The 11,781-nt window shown below is 52.8% G+C and overlaps 1 protein-coding gene across 6 annotated transcripts in view; it reads left to right on the forward strand.

Annotated features, from left to right (window-relative positions):
- Positions 1 to 11,781, forward strand: part of SEPTIN5 (septin 5) — a 42,693-nt gene that overhangs the window by 27,094 nt on the left and 3,818 nt on the right. For 3 of the 6 annotated variants that reach the window (XM_048322662.1, XM_048322661.1, XM_048322664.1), the window contains 9 exons: positions 4,929 to 5,025; positions 5,539 to 5,625; positions 6,166 to 6,289; positions 6,394 to 6,528; positions 7,196 to 7,313; positions 7,642 to 7,743; positions 8,617 to 8,713; positions 9,980 to 10,115; positions 11,664 to 11,766. In XM_048322662.1, the coding sequence (XP_048178619.1) occupies positions 4,929 to 5,025; positions 5,539 to 5,625; positions 6,166 to 6,289; positions 6,394 to 6,528; positions 7,196 to 7,313; positions 7,642 to 7,743; positions 8,617 to 8,713; positions 9,980 to 10,115; positions 11,664 to 11,766 (999 nt within the window). Of the gene's footprint in view, positions 1 to 111; positions 424 to 455; positions 555 to 4,928; positions 5,026 to 5,538; positions 5,626 to 6,165; positions 6,290 to 6,393; positions 6,529 to 7,195; positions 7,314 to 7,641; positions 7,744 to 8,616; positions 8,714 to 9,979; positions 10,116 to 11,663; positions 11,767 to 11,781 lie in introns of those variants that run through there. The other 3 variants (XM_048322659.1, XM_048322660.1, XM_048322663.1) reach the window with 3 other exon arrangements.

Here is an 11,781-nt window from a genome sequence, read left to right on the forward strand (position 1 = left end):
CGGGACACTGGCGGGGCGAGAGACATCGCCTCTGGCCTGCGGCCGCCGTGGCCTTTGTCCTGTCCTCGCTGGCAGGCTCCTCCCGCGGCACAGGCGGAGGCAGGAAATCCCGGGCAGCTGCCTGGGAGCCTGCTCGCCTTTCCTCGCCTCTCCTCGCCTTTCCTCCTCGCCTCGCCTCGGCACCGAGGCGAGCCGAGCCAGCCCTGCGTGTGTGTGCACGCGTAGGCGGGGGGGCTGCCGCATGGATTTAGCGAAGGCTGGGAGGGAACACATGGGTTGGGGTTTTTTCCTTTGGCCCGCGGTGGCTGTCCGTCCGTCCTGCCAGCCGCGGTTATGGATTCGATCATTATTCAGGAGCGGTTAGTGGAGCGGCTGCTGTCTCCCCGGACGCAGGCACAGCGAAGCCACCCAGGCAAGCTGAAGGTACAGGGATGTATTTATAGCACTGCGCGAGCCGGGGAGCAGCGGGGACAGGAGGGGGGAGGATGGTGCCCGAGAAGACGCGCGCAGCACAAGATGAGACCTCTGAGGAGCAGAGGAGCGGAAAGACGCCGGTAAGGGAGGGACGGCGGGCACAGAAAGGAGGGGAGCAGCCCCCGCGGGCGCAGGGCCGAGAGGCGCGCTGGGCAGCCGCGAGATGCGCGACGCTTTTGTGCGGTTATGCGATGCAGTGATTCCCTGGCTGAATGGCGTGTGCGGGCTTGGGGGGGCTCAGGGCAGGAGTCAGCGCTATGTGTGCCCACACGCAGTCCGATTTGTGTTAATTAACAATGTGTTAATGCTGTGCTTTGCTGGCCGGGTTCCTTCTCTTCAGCAAATGCTGGTGGGCGAGTGGTTTTGCCGATACTCCTGTGCTCAGCCCCAGGCTCGAGGAGCAGATGTCCGTGGCAGATGCCTCGGGGGCTGTTTGTGTTATGAATTTATGCAGCTTTCTGCAATGAAAGGAAGCAAAGGGTCTGCCTCTCCTCCAGGGCTGGGCTGTGCTGGTTCGTGCAGACGCGGATGTGGCGGCCGGCCGTGCCTGGCCGCAGGGGAAAGGCTGGAGGAAGGGCTGCCTGGGAGGGAGCTGGGTGGCTTGTGCTGAATGCTGTGACACCGAGAGGGCCCCTTCCCCCTGAAGAAGCAGAGGCGCCAGGGTCTAGCATAGCTCCATCATTTCTGGGGTTTGCTCCAGACCTCGATAGGGACTAGTCTTCAAATTTACTTTGGTCTTATGATGTTTAATTTTAGCCCTTTTGAATATACCCAGTAAGGCCCCTTTTATCCCCAGGATGAATGATGAAGTCACGTGAGATCTGGGTTGGTTTAAACAGCACATCCACCAGAGATGTGAGGAGAGAATTGGGAAGGACAGCAGTGATGGAGGCTGTACTCTGTCTTGGAGGTACAGACAGCCCTGTGAATGCCTCAATACCAGGACAGCTTCTCCTCTGTGCAACAGATCCTGAATGTTTCTACGCCCCCAGCAGGAACAGGGCTTGAACCCACCCAGGGCTTTGTTGCTTGGCTTGAACTCCCAGGGAGAACACTGGCTGCCAGGGAGCCCTGGCTGCCTCAGCTGGGTATTAGGGGATGTGAGGATGTGACATGTTGCTGTAATGTCTGGTGAACCAGCAAGCATGTGCCAAAGGAGAGTATGGGTGTGTTTTGCTTGGCCTGGGGTGCTTTGGTTTGTGACAGGGTCCCAAAGACTGGCCACAGCTCTTGGTGGCCTCAGTGGTGGTGTGTAGGGCACGTTCCCAGGCACGTGGTAGCAGGATGCCAGTGGGAACAAAGGCAGCAGCATGGAGCAGGCGGTGGGAGAGGGGCTCCTTGTGCCAGAGTGCCGCTGGCTTGGCTGGCTGAGGCCCTTTCCCGACAGCTGGAGCTGGCAAGGGAAGCGCAGTGCAGGAACCAGCTGTCCCAGCTTTTGTCAGCTTGATGGGACCTGGCTTGTGAGGGTCAAGAGCATGGGGAGGGGGCTGTGATACATTTAGGAACTCCTTCCATTCAAGCCTCTCATTTAATTAATGGATTTTAGCTTTTCATAACCCAGAAAGCCGCCTGTCTCTGTCAATAGCCCTCCCAGGCCTCTCCACTCCGTGCGCGGTTGCTCTCCAGATAGTACCTGGAGGTGGTGAGTGGTATAGAGCTTTGTGCAAGGCACACACCAGGCTCAGGAGGCTACTTGGGCCCCTTAAGGGCCATGTTGATGCTGCCGTGCTGGCAAAGGTGGTGGTACGTGCCTGTCATAGTGCCCAAATATGGCTGGGATAGGGGCACACGCTGACCGTCTCAAAGCAAATGTGAAGAACCATGAATCAAGGCTGGTGCAGAGACCATGCTGCCGTTCCTGAGAGAGGGCTCTTATAAGAAGGGGATCCCTCCTCACAAGTCCCACTTGCATCTCTTGCCTTCACCCTTGACAGGGCTCTGCAGTGTGTCCATGGCTGGTCAGAGGGAGACATGGCTGGGGACAGGGTTTTTCCCCTCACAGGTCTGGCTGCCTCCCGTAGCGAGGGAAGCTCTTTTGTTGGTATTGCACTCAGCACTGACCTTCCTTTCTGCGAGGGAAATGACTGCATGAGTCATGGGCAAAGGGCAGTGTCCTGCACCAGCTGGGATTTGCTCATTTTGGATATCGTGATTCCACGGAGCTGTGGGGAGGCAACCACAGGTACAGCAAATCCACGCTCTCTTGGTTGGACTGAGCAGAAATGAGAGATCAGGTTCAGCCAGTTACACCTGGCAGAAGTAAGTGGAGTTGCACCAGAGCACAGCTCCCCAGTGTCTCCACTGGCAGCCCTTAGTCATCTAGGTTAAAAACCAAACAAAACAAGAGAAACACACCCCACGCCTCAGCTATGGTTTCATTAGCACATTACTAGTACTATTTCACACATCAAGTCACTGGAGAGAGCAGGTGATCCTTCTCTTTCCAAAGTCTGGTAAAGATCAGGGCAGGAGAAGCACGAAAGCGAAGTATGCTGTATGTTTTGTGGTGCTTGCTGGGAAACACTGGACATTTTACTGTGAGATGTTGGCTGTTATGTGTCCACTTTGGCTGTGCTCATGGATGTGTTTTACCAGGAAGTGAAGCAGCTGGGAGACAGCTCTGGTACTGAGGGACAGAGGCTGGAAGCAGTCTTTTCTTCCTTGTTTTTGTGACCTTGCCATTATCACGTTTCTCACTCTGCTTCTCACACCTCATTGCCCTTTACTGAGCCCTTGGGGTGGCAGTTTGTGGTGTCCCCCAGGCAGGCATTGCTTTGCTGCCACTTATCACCCGGGGGTCTCACTGCTGCTCGCTGCTCTGCTGCCTGGAATGTCACTGCCTTTTAGATCAGTCATTCCAGTTGCCAGTGGAGCACTTTGGGCACTCTCTAATTCTTCCCATTTCTCTAATTTCATTTTCTCTGTCTCTTCCTGCCTTTCTGGACTGTGGGGTGGTGAAACAACATTGCTTCAGCTATGGGAGGTGAGGGAGATCAGAACCGACAGTCACTCAGGGCTAAAATGACCAAGTTTCAGACCCAAACCAAACCTCAGTGGCTGGAAGGTAGTGACAGTGCTAAAGAACAGAATCCTTGGGCCACAATGGCTGTCAGCCACATCTCTTCCATCTCAGCGGGCAGCTCCAGAGCAGCCATAAATTGGGAGGAGGGGACTCTCTGTCTTCCCTGCTCAATGTCTCCACTGGAACTTCACAGTCTGACTGAGGATGCCCAGGGATTCTCACACAGGTGGACTAGTAACTGTAGAGACTTGCTTGGGAGCAACCTTGCCCACCTGCAGTGTGGAAATAGGTGCAAGTCAGCACTGCCCTAAGCTCGACACCCTGGATCATACTTTGTATTTCTTTGAGTGTGCGGCTCAGGAATGGAGATAGTTAAACTTATGAACAGACGTGCCCTACTGTGCCTGGAGAATGGATGAGGAGAGTCATGTGCTTGAAGACATCCATGGAATAGGAGCTAGGGCCAAATTTGAGGAACTCCCGGCTCCGTGGATATGTCTGTGTTGTGAATCCCAGTGGTATGATTATATCCAGCCATGTTGAAAAGCAAACTCTATCATGTCTCTAGCTCAGGCATTTGTTGCTTGTACAGAGCATGTGCCATGCTTGTGGGATGCCTGTGGATTTTGTGCTGTCAGAGAATGCTCAATGACAAGAGGCTGTGTCTGGGGAGGTGGTTGGGTGGTAGGTAACACTCCAGTAATACTAAATGTAATACCCTCACCAAAATCATCTTAGTTCTATTATCAGTATTTCCACATCCTTCCACTTCCCATGCTCCTTGAACTTTGGTCTCTTCAGAAATAACACAAGAGATTACTCAGGATTTCCTCTTATTCAGCCAGGAGTGTCTGTGACACAGCAAGAAATAATCCTCTCTCAGGTCAAGCAGAAGCTGAGCCACTGTACCTTTCTCTAGACATGGCTCAGGACAGTGCAAGCCCCAGGGTGCTAATTACAGAGCTCTCCATCATGTAGCACACGTGCCTCTGGAGGGAGGGGTGTGGAAATGACCTGGGGAGAGGTGGCATTTGGTGACCCTGTTGTGAAGGGAGCCTGTGACTGTGCAGAAGAAGCAAAGAGTTAAGAAGGTTGTCTGTCAGCAGCAGCCCTGGATGTGCTTTCTGGTGGAATTGGTGGGCTGTGCCTTTTCCCTTGTGCTCTCTGTGCTGGGAAGCTGCTGGGAGAGCAGCCAAGCAGGGCTGTTGCTGGGAGATGTCCCTTTGTGCACACCTGTGGGAAGGGCCAAGTCCCTGAGCCCAGAGGAGGTGTATGCCTCGCCCTGCACTGCTGCTAGGGCAGGGACCAGCCTCTCCTCCAGTGCTTGGCTCTGCTCCAGGGGCTTTTTGAGTCCAACTCCCTGTCACTGTGTGAGGCTCAAGCAGAAGGGGTGGCACACCCTGACCTGCTGCCATCCACCTCTGCCCTGCAGGACCATGAGAAGCAGTACGTGGGCTTTGCCACTCTGCCGAACCAGGTCCACCGGAAATCTGTGAAGAAGGGTTTCGACTTCACCCTGATGGTTGCAGGTGAGGCTGCCCGTGAATGAAGGTGTCTGGGCCACATGGTGGATATGTGGAGGGAACCAGCTCTCCTCACTTCCCTCAGGTGCTTCCATAGCGCCTGGATCCTCTCCTCACTCTGTTCTGGTCCTTGTGTCAGGCCTTGCTTTGCTCCCCAGCCTGTGGCAGTTCTCCCAGGAGGAATGGGCCCCTCCTTACCCCTTGTAACCCTCTCGAGCAAGCTTTACCTTCAACAGTGACCACCCTGGGTGGTAAAGGCAGGGCCAAACAAGGACCAAGGGAAAGAGAGGGAGAATGGGGGAGCCGGGAGATCGCATTTGTACAAGGATTGAGACATCTTGCAGCAAAAATCTTTCCACTGCTGGAAAAATGCAGTGCCAATAAACAGCTCCTGACAGCTCATCTCTCTTGCTTCCTCTGGCTCAGGATTCAAAGCCTTGTTCAGAGTTTCATTTGTAAGTCAATTAGTGGGTCATGTTGCTTGCTTTTTCCTCCTCCCCTTTGTGCTCTGTCAATTAGGAGAGTCGGGTCTGGGCAAATCCACGCTGGTGAATAGCCTGTTCCTGACAGACCTCTACAAAGACAGAAAGCTCCTCAATGCAGAGGGTAAGTTGGGGGCAAAGCGGGGTGAATGGGACTGTCCTAAGGACTAGTACTTTGGTTCCTTGCTTCAGCAGCAGCTACGAGCTTGGCTGGAACCCAGCCCTCTTGTTTGTGTCTCTGCTCTCCTTTGTGTCTGCAAAGGCACTAGTATTGAACAAAAAGGGTTTGGGTGTAGGTCTCTTCTGCCCTTTGAAGGGAAGATGAGGCTGCAGAGCAGCACTAGCCCTTTGGAATGGGATATTGAGATTTGTCTTTTGTTCTTGGATGCTGGAGTGTGATAGGAATTCCCCTTCCCCAGTGACCAGACAAAATGTTCAGAACAGCTGGGCTACTGGCACTTCAGTGATTTGTGTATCTTCTTGGAGTCTGTCTGCTGGCCTTCTGCAGCACCACCCCCTTGAAGCTCCTTAGAGCATGATCTGGGGTTTTTTAAACCTGTGCTACTCCCTGTGTCAGTGATAAGGGGGAGCTGGCTGGTCATGGGTGCAGTGGAGATCCCCCAGCATTACTGCCTGGCTTTAATTCATGTGCTCCTGTTCAAAGAGAGGATCAACCAGACAGTGGAGATCATCAAGCACACAGTGGACATTGAGGAGAAAGGTGTCAAGCTGAAGCTGACCATAGTGGACACACCAGGCTTTGGAGATGCTGTTAACAACACTGAATGGTGAGCAAGGCACTGCTGCCTTCCTTTTTGTCCTTGACTTCACAGTCATTAGGAGACAGGAGACACTACTGATGATTTTGTTTTGGTTGAATTGTCCTTCCCAGCTGGAAGCCCATCACTGACTACATTGACCAGCAGTTTGAACAGTATTTCCGTGATGAGAGTGGCCTAAACCGGAAGAACATCCAGGACAACAGAGTGCATTGCTGCCTCTACTTCATCTCTCCCTTTGGGCACGGGTGAGAGCCCACACTCCAGGCCTGGGGCGTGACTCAGTCCAGAGGGAAGACCCTTGTGCCCCAGGATTGCCCTGTAGCAGCTTGTACACTGCCAGGGCTGTTGGCACAGGAGAGGAGCTGTCTGGATGTTCTCCCTCTGCTAAGCATCACAGCACCCCCTTCCCATCACTGGCAGGACAGACTGCCTGTGAACAGGCAGAGCAGATCTCCCTCAGGCCTTACAGCCTGATTTGAAAATCAGGAGAAATAATGTCACTCAGACTTGTATGTTCCTATCTAGCTAAGCCAGACTGATGTGTAGGAAAGGGAGTTTTAAGCTGCCTTCAGTCCCTGCCCCTTGCTGGCTCATGTGTCAGCCTAGCCTGGAGCAGCTGAAGGGGCTGTGTTGGCTGCCAGGACAGCTGGAGGGAGACCCCAGGCTGTGGCCTGGGCAGTATTTGGCCTGCAAGGGAGCAAATACCCAGCTTGTGTCTGAATGAGACACTCAGCAGCTAAAATTGGACACAGCTTTCCTGAGGGTATGGCCCTAGCTGAGGGCTGTCCCAGTGCTGCTGCAGGCTCTTGTGACAGTGTTGTCCTTTTCCCTTTGTGCTGGGTGGGTGAGAGAGGCTGGAGGGAGAGCTGCCCAGTGTGTCTTTGCTAACAGTGTCCCTCATCCCTGCTGCAGGCTGAGGCCTGTGGATGTTGAGTTCATGAAGGCTCTGCACGAGAAGGTCAACATTGTGCCCCTGATTGCCAAAGCCGACTGCCTGATCCCCTCCGAGATCCGGAAGCTAAAAGAGAGAGTGAGATGCTCTTTCTCTACAGCGTTATACCTGATGTAGTGGCAGGGATGGGCTGAGGAGGGAGGGGAGATAGATATATATGTATTTATGTGTCTGTGCAGTGTGTTTGTGTGTATATATATATATATATATATATTCTGCACATACAGTTGCAGCCGTGCTCTGCTGTGAGAAGGGAAGTCAGCAGAGAGGCTGACTCTAGAAGAAACATTGAATCCTTTTGCCATCTGTAGACTATAGCAAACCATGGTAGCACAAACAGAATAAACCCAGTATTTCTGTATTGTTCAGTTTTACATCCTTTTGGTTTTGTCTTGCATGGACACAGATCCGGGAAGAGATCGACAAATTTGGCATTAAAGTGTACCAGTTTCCTGAGTGTGACTCTGATGAAGACGAGGAGTTCAAGCAGCAAGACAGAGAGCTGAAGGTAAGGAATCTGCTCAGCAGGATCTGTGATGTCAGGCTCATGGGTATGTGGGTCAGTCCAGAACGACCCAGAGCTGCCCTGCTTGTGCTGAAGGCCTGTGCTACTGCTACCCAGGGAACAGCCTTGGCTCATGTGGTAGATGGCCTGGAGAAGGTGCTGATGTCCTTGCTGGTGCCATGAAGTCAAGTGTGGCATGAACACATGGCCCTTCTGCTCTCCCTCCAGGCAGTGTCAGTCTTTCCTCCATCTGCCCCAGCTTGTGTGTTTAAGATGAAAGCTGGGTCGGACAGCAGTTCTGAGCACCTGTTTCTGAGTGATGCCATCAGCAAGGAGGAGAGATTTGTGAGTGATTAGGCACCACTGTGACACATTAGTTGCATTGGGGGACATAACAGACTGGCAGCCCAGTCCTGACTGCCTCCCAAGCCTGTGTATGCATGCAGTACAGCCTTGTTTCTCCGGTCAGAGGGGGGCATTGGGCTTTGACTCCCTTCTGAGCAGCGTGGAGCACAGCCTGTACATTCCTGCTCTTGGCCTACATTGTCCCAATTGCTTGGTGTTCCAGCCTCTTTGCTCTGGCTTCCTTGTAGATCTTCCCCTTAATAAAGGGATGCAGGCATCTTATAGAGACACAGCTTCCCTCAGGACAGCTGAGGTCAGGCTGGGACCTATGCTGCCTGTAGATCCCAGTGCCTTAGGCTTTTCTCTGCAACTGGGTTGTGGAGCCCTGCTCTGTGGCACGTGTGGATGTCCCTGTGCCTTTCCTACCAGCACCTTCCTCCTGCTGTTCTGCTATGCCTGAGCTTGGCTCCCGGAGAAGGGATCCATGGGCAGGCTGGGTTGAGCTGGGCTCAGCAGTGCCTCTCATTCCAGGAGAGTGCTCCCTTTGCTGTCATCGGCAGTAACACTGTGGTGGAGGCAAAAGGCCAGCGGGTCCGTGGACGGCTCTACCCCTGGGGCATTGTGGAAGGTAAGCATGGAACCTGGGAGCACTGTGAGGAGGGGCAGGCAGGCATGGGGCAAGGACAGACAGGCATTTCCAACAAGGATGGCAGGGGAGAGCTGGGACTGTCTGTGCCACCTTTGGCACATGGCAGGGGACAAGATAGGTTAGAGACAGAGGCACCGGGACTGGTTCAGGAGGTCTGTTACTGGGAGTATATCAATACCCCTTCCATTGCAGGCTGAGGAAGAGAGGTTCCAGTGTGAATGGAAGAATGCTTGAGCTTTAATGTGCAGTAGGACATGGCTTCTTATTAAGCAGGGAGGGCTGGGCATTGCCCATTTATTTTCTGGGGAGAAGCTGTTGCCCTCAGCCAAACAATCATAAACCCTCGTGCACTCCCTCTTCTGCTGCTGCTCCTGTAAGTGCTGGAATTACTGGGCTGGAGGCTGTGCTGATGCACAATGTTTGTCTCCAACTTTCTTCCTTTCTAAAGGGAGAAATGTCTTAAAGCCCTTAGGCAGAATAACCCTGGAATGGCTTTTGCTGCTGTTGCTGATTTGCCCTTGCTGGTTTGCTGCTTTAAGACCTTGCAGCTTTAGATCCCAAAAGCTTGTGTTTGTACTCATGGGCTGGTGCTGGCTGCTTGGGCTGCCCAGCTGTTGGCTCTGCACCCTTGATGGCTTCAGAGGGGGCTGTGCCTGTCGGGATGCTGGCATTTGGCAGTAGGATCAACTTTGTGAATCCCTGTGCCTGATACAGCTGGTTTTCCCCAGCCCTGCAGAGAGGCAAATGGAGATCATCACGGCAGCACAGTGCTTCCCACAGCGCTGTCTGGAGCCAGGCTCCCCATGGCAACAGCAGCTCAGCTCTCCATTGCCTGCTTTTGGCTTTGCCCCTCAGGAGCTGATTTTGTCTACAGGGGCCTTTTGATAAGTCCTAAATTCTGATGAGACAAGCAATTTACCTCCAGCACCAGCTGTGCTCACTGTGGTTATAACAGTGACATCCGATATACATGGGATCCTCTCTCAGGGCTCTGCTGCATGTGCTTAATGAATCCTTTTACACAGATAAAGTCCTGGGAGCACAGTGCCTTTGGCAGCCTGGCCTCAGTGTTGAGAAGTGCAGAGCACCATCAAGGCCTGTGCCAGGGCAGTGGCAGGGGTGGATGAGGAAGGAGCCCTGAGGTGGGGTTTTAGTCCAGTCTGGGTGTCCAGGAGCTGAGAAGGGGCTCCCTGGAGAGGCGTGGTGAGGTGTGATACCCAAGCACTCTCCTGTTGCTGCTTCCAGTGGAAAACCAGGCACACTGCGACTTTGTGAAGCTGCGGAACATGCTGATCCGGACACACATGCACGACCTGAAGGATGTCACTTGTGATGTCCACTATGAGAACTATCGAGCTCAGTGCATCCAGCAAATGACCAGGTGGGTCCCCACCTCTGGTGGAAGGGGTCTCTCACTCTCTGTGGAGCTGGGATTGCTCTCACAACAGCTCATTGGTCAGGAGGCTGTGGATCTGCTGGGGACTTGTTGGGCTGCAGCCTCAGGAATGGCACTGGGAACTAAAATAGCAAATCCAAGCATGTTTCCCACAGCCTGAACCCAAGGCGGGAATGCTTTTGAGAATCCACATTCCAGTCTGAGGATTCCCCATGCAGACATAGAGAATTAGGCCTGGAGATTCTTTTGAAGAGCTGTTTGTAGCAGTGGATTAAATACATCCAGCCTAATAAAACGGGATGAACCATCTCTCTGGTGGGTGATAGCTGTGTGCATTGCCAAAGAGGAATGCATTCTGTGGTCTGCAGTTATGTCTAAATAACAGCATGGCCCTTGGGATGCTGCTGTTTCTCAGACAACAGGGCCCAGGCAATTAGTAAGACAACACATCTCCAAAGACTTCTCTGCATTGTCTTCCCTTTGCATTTGATGCGCTGTGGTTTTAGTTAGAATGATCAGAAAACAGAGGAGAGAACACTCACAGGCTTCTCATTTGAGACCTCTATTTTTCCTTCTCCCTTCCATGACTGAGATACTGGTGAAAAAATTTGGGTTTGGTAGGATTTGGCTCCTCTGTTGTGAACCATTCCCTTCACTTCCTGCCAGCCCTGGCTGGGTAGCTCTGTGCTGCCACATTGCAGAGCAGAATGGCTGTGCTTCAGCAAGGAGCAGTCCTGCATGTGTGCTGACGTGCAGGTTGGCACATTCTCCTGACACACAGTGTGTCCGAGTACTTTTGCATAGCAGACAAGCCTGTTTTTTTCAGCAGCAAGTATATGGAGTCCCAAAATAACTATGTTAAATGCTAGAGCTGGGTGAGCAGTGTCACAGCTGCTTTTTAAGTGGGGCTGTGTGTCTATTAAAAGAAGAGCACAGTGAAAAAGTGGTTGCTAAGCTTAGAGAAAGCTTCAGCTTGGTACTGTTTCTCACGCCATGATTAGTTCCTTGCCAGTGAACAAGTTTCATAAAACCAGCACAGGGCCATTTCTAGAGAGTCGTTTTGGTAGGAGATCCTAAACTCCAAGGCTGGAATTGTCTCAGTAATGAGCCAATGGTGACTCCAAGTGGTGAATACCTGCAAGGAGCATTTTGTAGTTCCAGTTTCAGCCCTGACTTCTTTGGCTACTAACATTCCTTCCTTATGTACTGAGAGCTCTTGTATTTTGGAAGAAAATCGCCTCCTTCCTGTGTCCCCTACCTGCAGTCATGGGCACCCCAGCCCTCAGAGCAATGCTGCTATGCTGTGCCTGTCTCATGCCTCCCACCTCCTGAACAGGAGGTCTCATTCTCCATCCAAGGGCATGTCACAGCTCTGAACTGGATTGTCCCATGGCCCCTCCACCTGGTTGGGTGTTTAATGCAGCACTGCTGGTGGGTCTGCCATGGGGAGTGACAGTCATTGTGTGGTGACACCAAAGCCAGCCATCCTGAACCATGACTGACTGCTCTTCCCCCCTCTCTCCATTTCTCTAGTAAGCTGACTCAGGACAACAGGATAGAAAGCCCCATTCCTATCCTGCCTCTCCCAACACCGGACACTGAGACAGAAAAGCTGATAAAGATGAAGGATGAGGAGGTGAGTACCATTTCT

The sequence above is a fragment of the Corvus hawaiiensis genome, chromosome 18 (genome assembly GCF_020740725.1).
Source record: "Corvus hawaiiensis isolate bCorHaw1 chromosome 18, bCorHaw1.pri.cur, whole genome shotgun sequence".
NCBI classification, from domain to species: Eukaryota; Metazoa; Chordata; class Aves; order Passeriformes; family Corvidae; genus Corvus; species Corvus hawaiiensis.